A 19,547-nucleotide genomic window follows, 5' to 3' on the forward strand; every position below is an offset into this window, starting at 1 on the left:
TGTGTACATTTCTTTATTTTAATCTGAAAACTTGTCACCTTAGATGGAGGCTCAGATTCCAAGCAAAACACCACAATGACAGATTTCAACAGTTTCGTTCAGGTAATCGCATCGATTGTTCTTAATGTTTGACAAACACTGATGTTTTAACAGAATCCCCAAATTCTGTTTCTGTCATGATAAACCTACAACAGAGAGAGTCACCAGATTGTAAGGAAAGGTTTGTCAAAGGTTTGCATAGACAATGTACAATTTTAAAATAGCGCATGTGTAATATGATATACAGTACAAATGGGATACAAAAAAAACAAGGTACTGTTCTGCATTTGTTCATTTCAACATTTCCTACACCCTCAAATCTGTGTGTGCGTGTGTGAGTGTGTGTGTGTATGTGTGTGTGTGTGTGTGTGTGTGTGAGAGAGAGAGAGAGAGAGAGAGAGATTATGTGTATTTATGTGCATATGCATGTGTATGTTGGATTGTGTTTGTGGGATTGTGTCTGAATGTGAATGTGTATGCAGGAATAAAAGTGTTTGTGTGTGTATGTGCGTGTGTGTTCATGGGATTGTGTGCAACTGAATGTGTGTAGGAGGTGCCATCGAAGTGGTACAGGGCCATGTGTGCATGGGCCATGCACTTAACTTAAAACTACAGCTCACATGTTCAGAGGTAGGTAGAGACAGTGTTCTAGTTCTTTACAACACCAACTGATACTCTCATGAATGTTCTGTAACAGTAGATTGTTGCTGACCCTCTGCTGCACTGAATGACACTGAGCTTGCTGATTTATGAATCAGATCTGAAATAAGAAGCATGAAATCCTGGCATTTCACAAATACAGCAACAGTTCAGATACAGTACTAAAGACCTCTCATTTCATATAGGAGAAACAGACAATTAGACAAATCAAATACAGTTTGACATAAACTCATGCATCAGTGGATTAATTGTTATGTACATTCTTTGAACGATTAAGATGACCCATACGGCATCTGGCCAGTGTTGATAGCTTAATAAAAAACATCCATGTTAAAACATTGGAACTCTTAAGAGAACATTAGCCTAACAGTCCAAAATGCTTATGTGCGATGTCTTTGTAGACAGCTAAGCTTTTTTGGATGCTTGGGTGTGTGCTAGAGAAGGAACCAAGGGCGTGTGTTTCATTCAAATGCAATGTGTTTTGTCCTTAGCTTTGAGTAACAAATTCAAAGAAATGTTACACAACAGCATGAGTTTGGCATTTGCTAAAATTATTGAAAAAAATGTTAAAGGAACAAAAAACCTCATCATTCACTGTTAGGATTGCACTGTGGTTAGAGTCAGAACACAAAGAACCGGAGCCATAGGCAGTGGCTTTGCTAGCTTCTTTTTCAATGAAGGCTAAATAAGGTCTTGTAGCCTTTTGTCTGGAATAACAGCAACACTGTCTGGAAAGTGTACTTGTGTTGAGATCAGTCTTGTTTCACTACTTGACTGTATGCACTTGTCTGCAGATGTACTTAAAAGAGTTCCATTTATTTAACCAGAAACCAGGAGACAAAATACATATAAAAATATAATGGTCCTATTCAGTCGTTGGCCATTGATATCTGTCATTTCAAAGACATGGATGAATACTGTTGGAACCCATTTCCAGATTTTATGTGTTGGATTGCGGGTGAACCTTGACACGTCCGGTACTGCTAATTTCGGCAGAACTCCATTTCACACCTTATTTAATGCCAAACTGAGCAACTCCTGAAGTGAAGGTTATTGGGCAGGGATATGCTACCACTTCAGGCTGTCTGGGATACTTGCACAATACTTTCACGTACATCCCATCTTCTCAAAAGTAAAGGAAGGGGAAAAAAAAAAAGAAAAACGGAGGGGGTAAAAAGCCATGGACTTTGTCAATCCCCCCCCCCCCACACCCACCCACCCACCCATAGTTTTGGATTCATTTCTCAGTGTGTGCTTGTGTAAATACCTCCACATCTTCCTCAGTGCCAGAAGAACCCCAGTTCATGATTGGGCCCGAGAAATCAAAACAGCGACGGTGAAAACAAAGAGACGGACTCCGTTCCCATTTGGATGGAACGCGCCGCGGTGGTCAGCTCTGGGAACCCGATCAGGACCTTCAGGGTGGAGGGAAAACAGACGAGAAGAAACCATCAAGTGTCTTCATTAGAGAGGAGTGGAAGAGGGAGGTTTGAGGTCTCACGTCATTCTTCCAAAAAAACATAACAACAACAGCACAAAAACAGTAAAACTCAAAGAATAAGAAAACAAGAATAAAGCTAAATGTTGACTTTCCTGCAAGTATCTAATGGTGCAAATGTACTGTTTTATTTCCATAATTAGCAACGATAAATACAAACCGGGCTTGTTACTTGATATTAGTGAGTCAAAATTTCCATTTCATCAAAGCCAAACTAAAAACCAACAAATCCCATTGAAACATATATTGCAGCCTTAAGAGTATCACTGCTTTTCATGACCATTTTTGTACATTAGAGACCGAAAGAGTAACTGTAAGTTTGGCTTTGTTCCTGGCATAGATGTAAGGCCAGCCTCAGACCTTACAGACAGATAGAGGCAGATTTAGATAGATAGCTGAAAATTCACTTTTCTCTCTTTTCACTGTGCTGAAAATACAGCCTCTGGTCTGACTGACGATCCTAATTGAAACGGATTTCCTAATCTGCATAATGAGACAATGTCCCCTCATTTAAAATGAATTATATAACATCAATTCAGATTTGTTAGTCCCTTCATAATGCACTGTGTACCAATGAATAAATCAAAGCCTCGCTGAGAATACATGTTATTCCTGTGTGGCTGTGCTGGAAACATTATTTGTCACTGATATTTCTAATAAATGTAGGTCTCGTTATTCATCTCTGAGACCTTCAAAGAACATGTCTGACCTAATTACTACATATCCGCTACAAGGACTACTTTGGGCGAAGGGAACTAAACGCATCCCTGTTTAAAGTTGCAGATGTATTCTTCATATCTCAGCTTGAAACAACGTTGTTTAATGACTAGTGTAATTTATACATGTTGTAGATTCAAGGACATGCAAGCATGAAACATTTATGGCTGATAGGAGTTCAGTATATATTTTTGAAATTGTTATTTACTGATTAACAGACATTTTCTCTGTAGGAAACTCATTTTAAAAGGACTGCTTTGCATTTTGTAACCCCAATCCATAAAAGTACAGATTTTTTTTTCCCTTTTTTGTGCCCAACCTGTCTAGCACTGCTGTGAGAGCATGATGAAGTGCAATACTTGGACAACACTTGTACTATGAAATAGTTGAAATTGTTACTATCCCTTTCTGAGAGGGTCATTTAATGGATTTGCAAAGCAACTATGAGCAACAAATATAAATGAACCATTTTTTGTTTCTTACTGTATTTTTAGTTCATTTAGGCAAAATGCAACTCATAAGCATCATGAAAACAGAAAAACAAGAACAAAAAAGTGTTCTCTGTTCAAAGTTACAACACAGTATGCTTGTGCTCGATTCAATCAACACTTGCCTTTAGGTTTCACGAGAAAATGAATGTGTCACATTTTTCCTCACATTTCAGCAAGTTCAGCAATCACAAAGAAAATCATTAATGGAAAAATGCAACACATTTAATTTGTCAAAGTCAAGACAAAATATTAATTGAACCCCTGGCTGTATCCACGCTTAAGAGTGTACACACTCCTTTAGATTAGGTACAGTGCTGGTTTACTCACTGGGCAATCCTGCAGTTTGTGGTTGTGACGAAACGGCCTGTGTAGTGGATGTTACACCTGACCACATTGTTGGTGTAGTCTGACTCCATCACAAGGTACTTAGGGTTCACCTGGAGCTGAAACACAGGGAAGGTGGTGCGTATCACACAATGTTTTCACCAGCGGCGTTCAATCAACAAACAAACCAGGCAACACCAAACGCTGAAACTTTCCCCATTGTTGCTACCTTTAGTATATAGTTCCCTGGTTGGACATCGGTGATATCGATCCATTGGCAATCAATGTCAGCATTATAGGTATCATAGCAGCCTGGGCTCAGACCCTGTAGAAAGACAAGACATAAACATCTACATGAAGCCATATTCCAGGCATCTGACTCACCTTTGGAGAGATATGCTAAGTTTCACTCATATCCTAGTGACACTTTAGGCTAGTCTGTGAAAAATGGTCACTAATGCCTCACTGCTGTCATTGAACATATGTCTCAAACTACATCTTAAGGATTATTCTGAATTTATCTGAAAAAAAAGAATACATTTGCATTTGTTAATGAAGGTGTTTAACTGGATGCACCAAGCACTCACCAAGCACAAGGCACCCACAAGGTTAATTTACCTTATCAGGTACTGGTACTGGCACATCCAACCATACATTTGCACTTTACATTCCATTCCTGTTATTTAGCAGACGCTCTTATCCAGAGGAACTTACACAGGTTATAACTTTATCCATTTATACAGCTGGATATATACTGAGGAAATTGTGGGTTGAGTACCCCAGAGTACAACAGAACCCCAGAGTACAACAGCAGTGTGCAACAGCAGTGCCCCAGCAGGGGAATCGAATCAGCAACCTTTCTGTCACTAGCCCTACTCCTTACTGCTACGCTACACTGCTGCCCAACTGGCTTTCATTTTCTCAAAGAACAATCCTAGGTGACCTTTTGGGGTTTCTCTGATGATCGGTAGGACCCAAATTTAAAATCATTATCTTGGATGCCTGAACAGGTCATAAACAGAGAGCACTGTTGGTGAACAGAGTGTAGTGGTACTGTATAAGATTGTCCTCTGCCAGTGAGTGTATACCACACTTGTATACCATAGTGTGGCCTTCAACCCTTTGTCACGTGCCCCAGTGGGTACCTGGGTGTGGGCGGTGCAGGCGTAGCGCTTCAGGTGGCCAAAGTCACAGGTGGTGTCCTCCAGGCAGAAGCTGGCCTTGTGGCCCTCCGCCACCTTGCGGCCGGTGCTGACCTCCAGGAGGTCATAGTGGCTGAACTCGTCCATGCTGTGGTAGTGTCTGTTAGAGAAGGAGCGGGGAGAGGGGTTTGGGGGGGTTGGGGGTGGATAGAATGTCAAATGGGCGTGAGAATCAAGCAATGCACTGCTGACTTGAAGGAAAAAAAAAGCTTCGGGTTTCTGGGTTATTCTCAATTTGCTTGCTAAACACCCTTATCTCTCTTCCTGGATTATGTCATTCTCCAAGCCACATGGCTGAGATAGCTTGATTCATCTGGCCTAAATACTTTCACTCTCTACTGCTGCATGACACATGGTACCGTTCTGAACACACAGCATGTGTGGCCAAACATAGCCATGCCAAAGCCCAGAAGAAATAACACAACAAAACTGTTGTGGACAACTAGATTTACGCAGTATATTTAGAGGAAACGAACACTAAATCACCTGCCTAAATGTAACCATTCTCAGTAGAATGTATTTTGGTGAGACAGAGGGAGCTGAGGTCTTACATCATAATGTGGCCCTCCTGGGAAATGAAATGGAGCAGAGATGAGCTGTGCTCGTGCTGTTCCACAGACTTTAAATTATACAGTGTGAGACTGCAGCTTGAAGGCACACCTTGAGTGCTTGTACGACTCGCCAGCATCTCTTAGAGGTGAATGCCCCCACATGTTCTGCAGATTAGCATGCAAGATTGCATGGTAAAAATGATGAAAAATACATCATCGATCTATTGATGAGTGCGGCCTTAATGAACTTGAGTCGATCACTCTGCGTGGGCCTAACAGCTACTGTGTGACACGTGTGTTCACACTTGTATGTGTATGTGTGTGTGTGTGTAACTGTGTGCATGCGCGTGTGTGTCTGTGTGTGTGTGTGTGTGTGTATGTGTATGTGTCTGAGTATGCGTGTGTGTATCTGTGTACACATGTGTGTGCATGCATGTGTGTTTGTACAGCTCTGGCTCTTTTTGCGAATGCCTCCCGGATCAGCACGGCCACTCCCGATACCCGCGAGAGCACGTCACCCCAACAGAATCACAAATGAGTCGCACTCGGCGCCTTAATATACCCTCTGCAATCACTTACTGCAATAACTGACACGGCGGCGGGCGGCGGGACAGAACATGCCAAGCATCCGAAAGCGCCGGGAGAGGAAGGCAATTATTGCTGCACCCCGCTGCAAGCTCCCAGGGTGCTCTGACTGATGCTCGTCTGATGGGGGCTGTGGCTACGATGTGGAAGGGATGGATGTGCACCGTTTGCAGATATTGGTAATATCTGGGCTTGCAAGTAAATGAACAAACCGGTGCTGACACGGATAAGATTTTTCTCCCAGAAAACCGCCTGGTTTTAGGACCTCTTTTTATGGCCATATCACCTTTTATGATCTATAATCACTAGTTTTGAAAAAAGGGGCGAGTCGCTCACAAACACTTCGGCATACAGTATCCCCTCCCAACTGAAAAATAAATCTGCCTCCACCTACCGCCTATCTCCCAACTTTGAAATCTACAAAGAAACAATGATGGTTTTTGTCTCAACGCCAAACCAAATTCCCACAGCTGATGCTAGATAAGGCCTTCTAGTGAGCAGAGAGCTGTAAGCTAATGTGGCTCAACGAGCTATTCGTCTTACAGGCAGTCTTCGTCATCTAATCATAATTATCCAAATAAATCACAATTGATTTCCATTGATAGCCATCGGTGATGATAAATCTGTAAATAGTTTGAGAGCTCAAACCACATGTGGGCCTCACATGCAGGCAAAGTGCAGCCGCAATGTATCTGTGATTTTTGTTTGGCAGTGTAATTCAGGTGAGGTAAATGCTGGCATATTCTGAGGGTGAGTAATCAGACTGTATAAATAATGTCTATGAGTTCTGGTGGGTGAAACGGGAATGTGTGTGTGTGTGTGTGAGTATATTCATGGTGTGCATGCGTGTGCGTGTGCGTGTGTGTGTGTGTGTGTGTGTGTCGTGTGTGTGTGTGTGTGTATGCGCGTGCGTGTGTGTGTGTGTGTGTGTGTGTGTGTGTCGTGTGTGTGTGTGTGTGTCGTGTGCGTGTGTGTGTATGCGCGTGCGTGTGTGTGAGTATATGCGTGTGTGTGCATGTATGTGCGTGTGTGTGTGTGTGTGTATGTGCGTGTGTGTGTGTGCGTGTGTGTGTATGTGTATGTGTGTGTGAGTATATGCGTGTGTGCGTGTGTTTGGGGGGGTTAAAATCAGCCCGGATGGAAGAAAGGGAGAGGGACAAAGCGAAGCCTCATTCTTTCCACTGCAGCGTGGGTCTGCAGACTGCCACTCGCCCGCCAACTATGCAGGATGGAAAAGGTCCCACTTTCTGGGTCCGGTGTGGAGCTGCAGGCTTGCATTCCAGCCCGATCCGTCTGCGTTCCGACCTGGCCGCGCCAGAGTGGGGAGCTCAATCGCTCCTCCACAGACAGAGCAATCAAGGGGAGGACTTCAGCGTCCAACATGAGACAACCTCGTGATCTGGTACGGAGGATGGGGGGAGACGCGGAGGGGGGGACTGGGATCACAGGGGTGTCTGGGGGTCTGCCGGAGGGAAATGATGCTATTATTTTTGTTCCTGGAGCAGACGCTTATTCAGACAGAGGACGCGTGATTATTATTTTTCTCTGGGCAATCGGGACTGAGAGAGACATCTTGAAGGTCTCCATCCTCAGACTCCTGGATCCATGCCTCTCTCTCTCTCTCTCTCTCTCTCTCTCTCACTCTCTCTCAGTGGGAGAGGGTGTGGGGAGGGGGGGGAAGAGGGGCGGGGGGGACTGAAAGCGAGCAAGAAGGAAGGAATGTCCTATAATCCCGACTTACAAAACATTTCAACCCCACCTCCGGATTTTTAGGAGTCGTCTTCCCCTCTTATGAAAGACTTGTCCTGTCGCGCGAGAGTCATCCCGGGTTGTGTGAAGTCAGACGCAACACCCCCCCCCCCAACCCCCCTCCCCGGCGGGGGGAGATATTTAGCAGAGGCCTGACATTTGCACATCATAAACAGGCTCCTGGACTACAGGAAGCCTAGAAAAGTCTGACGGAGCACCTGCGCAAACACTGACCGTGACCTCTGACCCAGAGTTCAGAAATCATAAATAAATAAAATAAAACAAACACTGAAAGGAAGCTGAGCTGTTGCTTTTGCTTTATAGCAAAAATATTCCAATTTAGGAGAGCAGTGTTAAGTCAATGAGCAAATAGGTACAGGGCTGTCAGTCTGAGTCCCTGACAGGGAACTGCTGTTGTACAGTATTGCAAATAGAAGAAGCAAACCTGATTATGTGGTTAAGGGCAGGACATATTCAGCAATTTGCACTGAGGAAGGGTATTTGCTGACCAGATTAATAATGTAAAACATTCTGATCCCTCAGTTCGCAAAGTATGTACAGCATTCCTGTTTTAACTATTATATTTAACATGCAGAAGGGAAACATGAAGTACATGTTCTAGACGGTTCTGGAATGCCAAATATGGATGGCTATGTAGAATACTTGTCTGGGAGGGAGCAGACACCAGTACAGCTGACGCCTCAGTTCATCACCTTATTCTAACACACTGATACTAAAGTATGATACCCTGGACAGACGAGTTATTGTAGAAATCTGGGTCAGAGGTTTTTTTTCCTCCTTTTTTCAAAATGGCTGCACTCCGTACTGTGAATACTCTGTGCAGCTCTTTTCTAACTGCTTCTCAGCCCTCATCCACAGCGTCTAGTGCTGGTGGGCGAAGGGGGGGAAATGGAGAGATTATTTATTCGTCTCTCACAGCGCAGCCCTCCCTCACTCTCGGCCAACTCTCCTGGGATCCCGGCGAGGGAGCAAATGTACCCTGACGTCACCCAGTGGCGCTCCTAATCTGCTAATGGCCAGTTAACATTCCGCGGGGATTAGGGCAGCGCAGCGTGGGGGCCCGGCCGAGCCGGAGATCGCTTCGACCCCAGACGCTTGCGTGCCGAACCCCGTAATGCCATGGGGGGGGGGGGGGGGGGGGGTGATGGTGGTGGTGGTGGTGGGGGGTGGGGGGGCAGGAGCTCATTCTGAGCGTGGCGAGGGGAAACGGGGCAAAGAACAGACTTTAGAATAACACACCGTGCCGCTACGAGCACCGGTCTCAGGAGGACCCGCTTTCTCTGGCCAAGCCGCAGCTATTTTTAAAAAAATACGCCTGGTGCCAGACAGGATGGCTGAGGTGGGACCCAGTCTCACGAGATACATGTCAACTGAACGACATTTCTACCGTTGTGCTCTCTGATGGCAAAAAGTTTTTCCTTTCGCAGCATCTCAGCATTCCAAGTGGCTGTCTGTCAAGAGCTCTCGACCACTTGCTCAGAAGCCAGTAAAACACTATTATACAGCAGGCTGCAGGTATGGTAGCTCTGTTCTAGGATTAGATAACCCAGACCCTAATCCTCACCCCAACTGTTGAGAGCCGGACCCTGAAATTAAACTACAGCTCTCATAAATCATGCACAAAGCATCGTAAATTCCAAAGTTGAATCCCCCCCAAGGTCGAGTGAAGAGAATCTTTTTAGAAAGGAAGCTTTGTAATACTTGTGCAGAGGGAGATAAGGTTTTAGCTGTGCCTCGGACCATTATGCTGTAGCTATCGAGATACAATGGAGAAACCTTGAGTGTTGAATACATCATGACTAAAGGAGAGCTCCGGTCAAAATTATTAAATTTAATATGTTTCATGATATGTATCAAGGACTTACAGCCAGGATTGTGCATTTTGAACAGGGCCCTGCAAGCCTAAAACCCGCTGATGAGTAAGCTGGGTGATGACATAACATGCTACCAACTGGAGCCTTAAAGCGAGGGGAGAACTGTGAAGCTCAGATGATGAAAACCTGTAAGTGCATCTACGTGTGTCTTGGTCACATCGTGACAATGCCTTTGTTTAGAAGCTGACCTGAAAGCTGAAAATGTGCATGACCAAAACATAAATCGTGTCAATGGAAGATGACCTAAAAATACAAGCCTAACTTTTCACATGAATATTAATATCCTAATTTTGTTGTTACAGCATAAGTACATTAACATAAATGCAGATAGCTACTTTACTGAACACAGAAAATGCCATTTCACCATAGCAGTAACAGGGCCAAACACAGGTGTAAGCATTGCTACTCATTTCATGAAAAAAATCCAGGTATTTAGCATGGAGGAATAAGTCAACAACAAATGAGAAAATACTGTATATCAGCTCAAAATGTCAAAATGAAATAGAGCAATTAATACATTGATCTGTTTATTTCATTTGACTGATTTGTGTGATATTAATTAATTTGTAAACTAATGTATGTGTTTATTCTTTCATAAATTTTAACATGTATATTGTCACTTTACTAACATGGTCATGAGTACCATGCAGAGGATAATGAAAGAACCTGTTGATGAATGAAAGCTGTGCTAAAAAGCTTTGAGCTTAATTCACAACACAGGAAGGTGCTACTCAGCTCTCATTGGCTACTTTATTAATGAAATTAAAAGGGACATTGTGTCATATGCTGATGAATCTCATTATTCTCTCTTATTTTGAGTTTAGGAAGGATTTCTGTTTTCATTAATAGAAATATTAGTATAAGTGAAGTTGTGTGCTGTAATTCCAGTGTTTCTATACATTACTGATATAGTACATTCTATCTAACACTGCATTATGTCCAAAAGTAACTAGCGGCTGGAGATCTTAGCTGTTATTGGCCCAAAAAACACACTGCAAGCATTGTACTCACTGATGGCAGCTGTGCCACTCCCAGGTGTGGCGAGGTCGGTTGGGCATGAAGTCGGCCGTGCCTTGGTTTTTAACCCTTTGTGGGAAGCGCAGCAGCACCCTGATGTCATAGTCTGTTGTTTCAGGGCCATATGCCGAACTGTTGGGAGAAAGGTGCCATATTCCTGACTTATGAGGGAGTACTGCAAGCAATAAAATAACTGCCACTACACCAGCCCCTCACTGTAAGCAGTGAGTATGACTCTGTGTGTGTGTGTGTGTCTATATACTGTACATGCTTATGTGGATCCATGCATATGCATATGTGCATATATGTCTGCATTTATGCATGTTCATATGTGTTTGTTTGGTATAAACCTGAACAAATAACCCACAAGAAAAACAAACACAGCAATATTCTCAAAATTAACTTTGGGTGAATGGCTGAGGACAGGGCAAAATAATCAAGAGGGAACAGCGACCCTCCCACACACACTATAACAAAAAAAAACAACCAAAGCAATTTTAAGAAGTGTGTGAAATATACCTGTTCGATTTTGGTTGACACAATATGTCCACATTTAGAGGAAGAAGCAAGCAAAGAAATTCGGATGTGCTCCACGTGGAGAAGGCTGCTTGCTTAGCGGTGTGGAAACGGTAGCAGCATCCTCCCTCTCACCCTGAGCTCACAGGCACTCCAGGCGAACGCCCGTGAATGCTAATGGAGACGCAGGCACACTCCAGGGCCGCACCTCGGGGCCGCGAGGCCACACAATTCATCTCGCAAGAGTTGTTGACTTTGCAGAGAACAGCAAATTACTTCAAGCCATCTGTCTGTGATCTCTATGATACCCTGGCAGGATATGAGAGGGTTGGTGAGGAATGACTTTGCTTGAGACGTCAGGACGTACAGGGGAGCGCATGAGACAACCGGTGACATTTTGAATGGCCAATCTGCGGGGCGGGCATAGCTTACTTTTTACAGTACAGAGTTTCATGCTCGTGTCACAGAGGAAACTGCCAGGGCAGGTAGAGCACTACATATTATGGGTAGCGGGGTAGTCAGTATGAAGAAAACATTATTTTCCTTCGATGAATTCCTATAGCAGGAATTCGTTTCTGCTTAAAAACTGGAACTTGACATTGAAGTGATTTGAAAAACAAGACAATACGTGAGAAGTAATTGGCTGGGTATGTCTAAATGTTGGTTGTCTCCTATAGTGAGAGTAAGGAAGCATTGTCTGAAATTCTGCCGGTTGCCAAAGAAATGACCCAAACAGAAGATAAAGGTTAATTGCGTGCGACGGGGCCTTTGCATTGCGGTTAATGGAGGATAGTGCAAGAGACCTAATAAGGCAGCCTGACATGTCAATCAATCAAAACATGCCTCTGTGGCCAATAAACATGTCATGGTGATGAGTGGGGTGGGGTTTGGAAAAGAGACAGGCTTCTGGGAAGACTAGCCCATTTAAAATCCGTGAGCCAAAAATACTTAACCAACCTGAGCCCGACCTGTATGAGGACAGTATAAAAAGGGAGGTGCTGACCTGGCCAGGCATTTCTCCTCAGCGGCACAGCGGAGAGAGTACAGATGAGCCCGTTGGATATAGGTGGAGGCCTGGACGTAGTTTGGGTCAGGAACCAGGTCAGGTAATTCTACAAAGACAGAGTAGTAATTCACTGTTTATTTTCAATTGGTTCTTGCCCAACCAGGTATAACCACTGATTTAAAAACTTCCTTTCTGAGACCCAACCAAGTAAGCAGGATTTAAAAGACAGGCAATAAAACTCATCTGATGAATATCCAGCATAAGGTGCAGATGTCTTTAGGTAATGTTTTTGTTTAAATTTTGTAAAAACAGCACTGTGGTGCAAAGTAAAATGCTGAAATATGCTTTCTCTTAGTGTGTCTGATGTCATAATAGTTCCTTATAGATTTATTCAGATCATTTTTAAATCCTCTTTATTGTTTCAGCAACATAGTTAGCATAACAGTGTGTCTTTGTCTCTGCTTGTGCCACTGATCTGCAGTCAAACAGTTAACGCTGAGGTACACTCAGTAGGGTGTTTCATTCATAAACAGGCCTCACTAATTGCCATGACATTCCAGACTATCACCACAATGACTTCTGGTTGAAAGCACTGAAAAGTACGTTTTACTCCAATGCCCCTAAGAGGGAAGTATTAAGGTATTTTTTGTGGATGGAGGGGTGGAGAAGCAAAGCACCCCCCAGCTCAAAATATTTATTTGGCTCTGCCACTCTTAAGACAATGTTCTTTGTGAGTTCTCATTGATCAGATACTGTACATTATAGCTATGAATCTGATGGAATGCATGTGAGGTGGATGTGCTGAGTGTTACGGTCTTTACATGCTGATATGCATGGCTTTTAGCTGTCAAATTCTGGATGCAGAGATCCAGGGTTAGGGTTGGTAGGTTGCCAATAAGAGGGACAGAGAACTATTGTTTAAACCGGTAGTGGTCATTAAATTGTATTTTCATGATTGTCATGTATGCTATTGATGTCAGTAAGGATCACACATCAGCGGCTGATACATTTATCTCTTTTTGTCAGATTTTATAGCATCACTGTACTGCACTTTACATGAAATCGTGATCATTATGACGAAGAGATCAGTATGCGCTCAGAGCTGTGGCAGTGCTAGTTTAGCTCTGTGCATGTTAACACATGATGAAAGAATTCTAATTTAGTTTCAAATAAATGCAAATCCTGGCGTGTGGGAGGAATTGCCTGGAAATCAAAGGCTTCACACATCACCGCTGAGGTCAAGGTTAAGTATAAATGTCAATTGTAATAAAAACACACAATAAGTACAATCTACCATTGTATGCTCTCACACAGCACAGACTGTGGTGTATAATTCTTTCCCGTTTTTATTATTTTTCGCAATCACAACACTGTCAAGGGACAGAGAGAGATATGAGAACAGTGATGATCATGATATTCAATATCTGGGACAGCAAGAAGTTAGTTTCTGTCTTTTCTCTTGCACTGTGATCTGAAACAGAAAACCATAGGAGACTTGAGGGTTACCAAAACCACCACTTACTAACCCACCTCACTGCATAATGTGGTCAGTTTGGTTCCACATGTAATATTTTCTTTCAATGAAGTGTAGTTATTGGGTCAAACAGAGAAACCAAGCTGTAAATCAAGTCTTTCTTAGAAAACATCATGTTGTATTTTACATATCCCTCATTGTGTTTTGGTAACATATTGGTTTCCTCCCAGTACTTCATGCAATGGAGCTGCTTTCACACATGAACCCATTAACCATACACATAAAAACTACAAGGAACAAACTGAGTCATAGTTTGTAAATTTCTATAATTTGATACAAATTTAGCATTTAGTATGGGTCTGGCGCATGTGTCTTTTTGGACCTATAGTCACTCAAGTGATGTGGGAGCATGAGGTAAATAACCTGGACCAACTCCAGACTTCTGACAGGGTATGTGTGTTTTTACGATCCCACCTCTCACACCAGTGTTTTGGTGTGTTTCCAGTCATTTTTGCTAATGAGAACAAGTTGGATGGAGTTACGGTATTGGACCGGAAATTAAGCCCACTGGGGGTGTCAGGAATTTCTACCCTCTTAGCTTCTCTAATATGTAGGAAAGGTGTAAGGCCCTCCCTGGCTAGCCACCAGGTTCAAGTCAGGGCTCTCTGCCTGTCATATCTATGCACACATCTTATTTTTTAATCCCTTTCCAAAGAAGACTTGTGGGTCACAGGAAACTTCCTGGGGCTGTGCTGGTAAACACAGAGTGACTATGTGAAATGCTATGGTTATCTTGGCAGCAGAGTCTTCCGGCTCCTCTTTTCTCTCCTCTGTGAAACTTTGTTCACTGCCCTCCTAATCAGCAAGAGCTACAGATTTCCGCCTCTTGCAAGGGAATAGGACTGATCTGGGCAAAAAAGCTGATTACCTCTCAGAAAACAAGTCTGGTTAACCTTAAACTGTCCAGTGCAATTTTTGGCCTCCTTTCCCTCAAAAAGCAACATTGTACAGCAATGGGAAGAGCTTCTGAGCTTCTGTCCACAAATGCCTTTGCAGCACAATTTGCCACACAAATTGTGCGATTACTTTTACAGGAAAGAGATAATACCTTTTTCAGTATGTTTGATAACCTATTTGGTGTGATCAACATGAACATGTTTTGGTAAATTGGTGGGTTGGAACAGCAATTATAAACAGATGGGTAAGTTAGGAAAAGATTGTGAGTGGGTAATAGTGAATAAAACCAAAGCCCACATACTAACATAACAAATTATTGCACTGTAATTTCAATAGAATTATGCTACACTGATATTGTCAATATCAGACCTAATCATTTTGTGACGAGCCCACAATAACATTACTTTATTGCAAAACTGTCACAGGCTTGTGGCAATATGGCTAGGCAGATTGAGCCTGTGGCTGTATAATCAGCAGTCTACTTTCCACTGTTTGAGAAGGTTGCCTTTAGGCAAATAAGCAATTTGAATTCAAATGAATCATTACATTCCAATTGCGTTCCTCCATTTTTATCTTTCGGGATAATAACAGGAAAATCCATGTTTCGGGCTGGAATTCTATACAAAGACAGACATCTACTGATTATTAGCTTCGATACTTGTTTGTGTTGTGACCTTGAAAATTACTTAAAGAGAAACAGGACTGTAGCATTTGTTTGTAAAAGGCTGGTTCGTTGCCAAGTGGGACCATATTGCATTCATGAATCAAGTGCAGTCATGCCCGAAATATTGGTGTACCTGTTTGGGAACAGGTATATCACAATGTTCTTTTGCTCAGTAGCCCTTCGTGTAATTGAAAGAAGTTGATAAATTAAGATCAGAAAGCATAAAATATAATCTGCCTTACAGTCAGGGAGATTTATGTACAGTGTGTTCAAGCAACTGATGTGCCATGGATCTGAACATACCAGCTATACAAGCACAGGTAATGCATTTCTCCTTAAGCTGATATCCTGGAATGCTACACTTTCTTGTCCAAATGAACTTTTCAGTGCTAGCAAATGGAAGCTGGCTAAAATGGGTGTTCCTATTCTTATGTCCCCCCACCCAAGGCTGGATTTTGTATCATGCTGATGTGATATCTACACTGTTTCACATTAAGAAGAATGGCTGTGCTCCTGGTTGACCTGGTGTCCTAAACGCTTAGCAGTCAGCTGTTCATCTATAATGTCTGTCTACAAGGCCCCCTGCAAGGTAAAACCAGATCTTATATTTGCTGAGATGTTCTATCCCCAGCTGTGATTGGATTCCCACCTGCTATACTGCTTGTGGGTATAATTAGCTTTCCCTGAACCTCAGTTCACTTTCTCCCCACTTCCTTCTCCCCGATTCAGATGATGCACTGCTTTTATTTCCCTGACTGAAGGCACCATGATTCTGAAGCTCCACAGGGAAACCCCCTTAATAAGGCACAAGCTAAATCCAAGGCACTTATTCAAATACAGCACAGTATGACATGCAGGTGTTGCGGCCAGAAAACCAGTACTTCTTACAACGGGCTGTAACAGTTTTATGATAAAAGACAAAAGGAAAGCTTTGAAATGAAAAATCTGCTGTTTGTGTGATGTGGTGGCAGTCTCTTTCATTCCCAACTTCGGATGTAAGAAAATGAAACTGAAATCTACTCAAAATAACCTTTTTTTCCCCAGCTGTGAAGGCGCACAGCTTAAGAGTCAGGTGGTGTGGTTTATGCTGTGCTGAATTGGTTGTTTCTGCTTCTTTCAAATCCAAACCTCTGCTGGTGCCAGGAAACACAAAAGAATGGCAGTGGAATCACATATTTTCAGAACCTGATTTTTTTTTTAGTTTGCTTTGCCTTCCAGCGAATCTGACTCACCACATGTGTCCAGACGCTACAACAGTTTAAGTCAGTAAAGCATTTACTGTACGGAAACTGCCTCACAATTAAGGCCCATAAGACGATATGTTTTCATTAACAAATTACCCAGATCAAGGATCAGAAGAAAAACGTACTCTTGACACATTGAATGAGCTTCATCCCATTTCAAGATTGGATTTAGATTAGTCTAAATGTTTGTATGAACACACTTTTGCCACAGTCTTTACCAGGCAAGTAGTTATTTCCTGCACATAGAGATTTATCAAAGTGCATGTGAGTGAGATAGAAAACAGACAGATTGATTGGGAGGGAGGAAGAGGCTTCTTACCTCTCTGCTCAGGCCGGTAGACACTCCCGACATTAATGCTGGGGTTCTCCAGAGCAGAGTTTGGGGAGATGGGGTTCCGTCCAGATGGGGCAATTGGGACGAAGGGTGGCTGGGGTCTCCCAAAGGGTGGGAACTGCTCATACTGGGGGCTGCGCAAGGGTGTTTGATTGTCCGTTCTCGTCCTGTCCACAGGTGCAGCGGCCATATTAGAGTCAGGGGCCGTGTTGGCGTCTGGGATGGCTCCAGGGGATTCTTCATTGTACAGGCTGAGTGTGTAACTGCGGTCCAGGCCGCCAGAGACAGGGGGCTGGGCGGGCTGGGCTGGTACAACTGGCACGGCTGCATTGGGTTGGGGGGGTTGCCCATATGTCTGGTAATAACGGTAGCTGTCCTCGCTGTAGTCCGTAGGTGAACGTGGTTGCACTGGCACCAGACTCCCGCTAGTGTATCTTCCACCAGTGTATCCCCCGCCAGTGCTCACTGAATATCTTGACCCCCTTTGGAAGGGTGGCTCATACCCCCGACCTTCCACAACACTTGGATCAAAGGGTACGGGATAGGAGGGCTGGCGAGGGACAGAGTATGATGGTGAATTGAAAGACTGAGAGAAGGATGATGATGATGAAGACGAGGATGAGGAAGATGATGATAAGCCAGTAGATGGCCTGACACGGGAGCTGGAGGAAGACTGGAAACGCCTGCTAGATTCTCCTCCTCCTGCCATCCCCTGCCGCCAGTTATCCGGCACCTGTCCATATCCGAAAGAGTGCCTGGTCTGGCTGCGCGCTGACTCAGAGCTGCCCCTGGACGGGGCCTGCCTGCGCACGTTGCCCCCCTGGGGTCTGCGGGACGTGCGGGACGAGGCGTCCGCCAGCAGCACCCGGTGACTCCTGTCCTGGTCCTGGCCCCGGGCAGGGACGTACTCGGCACCGCTGTTGAGCAGGCTGAACACCCGGCCATTGTTTTCCCACTGGATCATCTGTCTCCAGGGGTTGGTGCGGGTGTCTTGCCCCTGGGCCCCAACCTGGTCTTGGCCGACAACCAGCAGCACCCACAATGACCATGCCACAACAAAAGGCAACATCATTACGCAGAACACTATCTCACTGCAGTTACGGATCAACAAGTAACCTGCACTGACCGTTAAAATGTTACTGAGAGTATAAAAGGAATCTGTAAAAGGAATCTTACGGAAGTCTCCTTCATAAAATCCTTCTCAGCTGGTGGAGCAAGACACATGTGAGTGGAGGTGACTTGTGAAGAGGAGATGCCCGGTTGGTTCTGTCCATTTGCAGCCCTACAGCTGGGATATGAGGAAGTGGAAACCCGGACCTGTCTTCCTGGCAGGCATGCCCGTGTGGCTGAGAGCGTGTTTCCGAGGGGCGAGTGCGGGGCAGTCAACTCTGAGAGCAAAGCTCCTGTCTTCCTGGCTGCCTTGATGTGGCGTCTCTGGATCTCGCATTACTCTCAGACTCAGGACAGGAGTTTGCCTGCTCAGCTTTGGTGCTGGCTTCTATTTGCTTCTCTGATTGCTTACAACAGGCTGTGAAAAAAAACTCAAAATCCCCCTCCTTTTTTTGGGAGAGATTCCTGGTCCTAGTGCTAGAGTTGTTTCCTGGACTGCAACAGCCATGCAGCTTCCAGAGTCAATACCACCATCTGCAAAGGCACTCAGATTTACATCCTTCCTCGTTTTCCACCATCCAGATTATTTTCTATCATTCTGAACAAGCAAAGACATGGAGCCCGTGGCCACATTTCAACCATCCAGCAAATACTGTCATGCACACTTTCTTTTGTGCTGTATATTTTTGCTTTTGACAGACAACAAGCTCCTGGCATTCACACACACTTTAGAAACACTCCAAAGTACATTCAGAGATAAACCTGTGTAAAAATTTAAACGCTGAGGCAGAGCACACAGCTGGATCCTCAGCTTCACAGCGGAGGGTTTTCAAATATTTGGATGATATTTCCCCCAAACAAGTAGAGAGAGGAGAGAGCTGAAGGACATCTCTCACAATCCTTAGCTTGGAGGCACGACTGTAAAGGTGCTTTGAACTTCTCTGGCTTGCAGTTTATCAGTCTCACATATAGAAATACTGCATACAGAACATATACTTTGTTCCATTGAGGAATACTGCCAAGAGGCTTGTTATCCCTGTTAGAGAAACCAAGGTGCATCCTGAGCCCAAACCAGCATACCAATCTGTATTTTTCTTATCAATGTATGTGTACCATTGGCCACCCCAGGAAACCAATTAAAGTGATCAGGCTGAGGTAAGGAATAAAACACTGTTCTCATTTCCATTCCCACAACTGAGCACCCTGGCAGCCATTAAGTCACACACGATAGAAGAAATGCCTTCGACGTTAAAAAGTCCATCCAGCTAGAACCCATACATTGCAAGGTGATAGTACATTTATATGGAAACTTTTATCTCCAAAGAAGGCTCATGGTTTCTTTTGTAAAATGTGGGATGAGTGCAGTATATCTTTTCAGAGAGAAAAGGAAAATGTAACCAGAAAAAAAGACCTGCTGGATGTTCACACACCACCAGAAAACTGCTTCTGGTGAAGATAAACATTTTATGGGCAAGGGTGGTAGAGCAAATCCATCAAAACTTATTTCTGTCCTT

At 43.9% G+C, this 19,547-nt stretch overlaps 1 protein-coding gene across 1 annotated transcript; it reads right to left on the reverse strand.

Moving 5' to 3' along the window:
- Positions 1 to 1,956: 1,956 nt before the first annotated feature.
- LOC118787714 (lysyl oxidase homolog 1-like) lies at positions 1,957 to 17,992 on the reverse strand. Its single transcript, XM_036543349.1, has 7 exons — positions 16,909 to 17,992; positions 12,248 to 12,356; positions 10,723 to 10,860; positions 4,875 to 5,031; positions 3,959 to 4,054; positions 3,733 to 3,848; positions 1,957 to 2,114 (listed from the first exon to the last, which is right to left on the reverse strand). The coding sequence occupies exons 1-7, from the start codon at positions 17,990 to 17,992 to the stop codon at positions 2,108 to 2,110; spliced, it is 1,707 nt and encodes a 568-aa protein (XP_036399242.1). The 3' UTR covers positions 1,957 to 2,107.
- Positions 17,993 to 19,547: the final 1,555 nt, after the last annotated feature.

This window comes from Megalops cyprinoides, chromosome 13 (genome assembly GCF_013368585.1).
Source record: "Megalops cyprinoides isolate fMegCyp1 chromosome 13, fMegCyp1.pri, whole genome shotgun sequence".
Taxonomy (NCBI): domain Eukaryota; kingdom Metazoa; phylum Chordata; class Actinopteri; order Elopiformes; family Megalopidae; genus Megalops; species Megalops cyprinoides.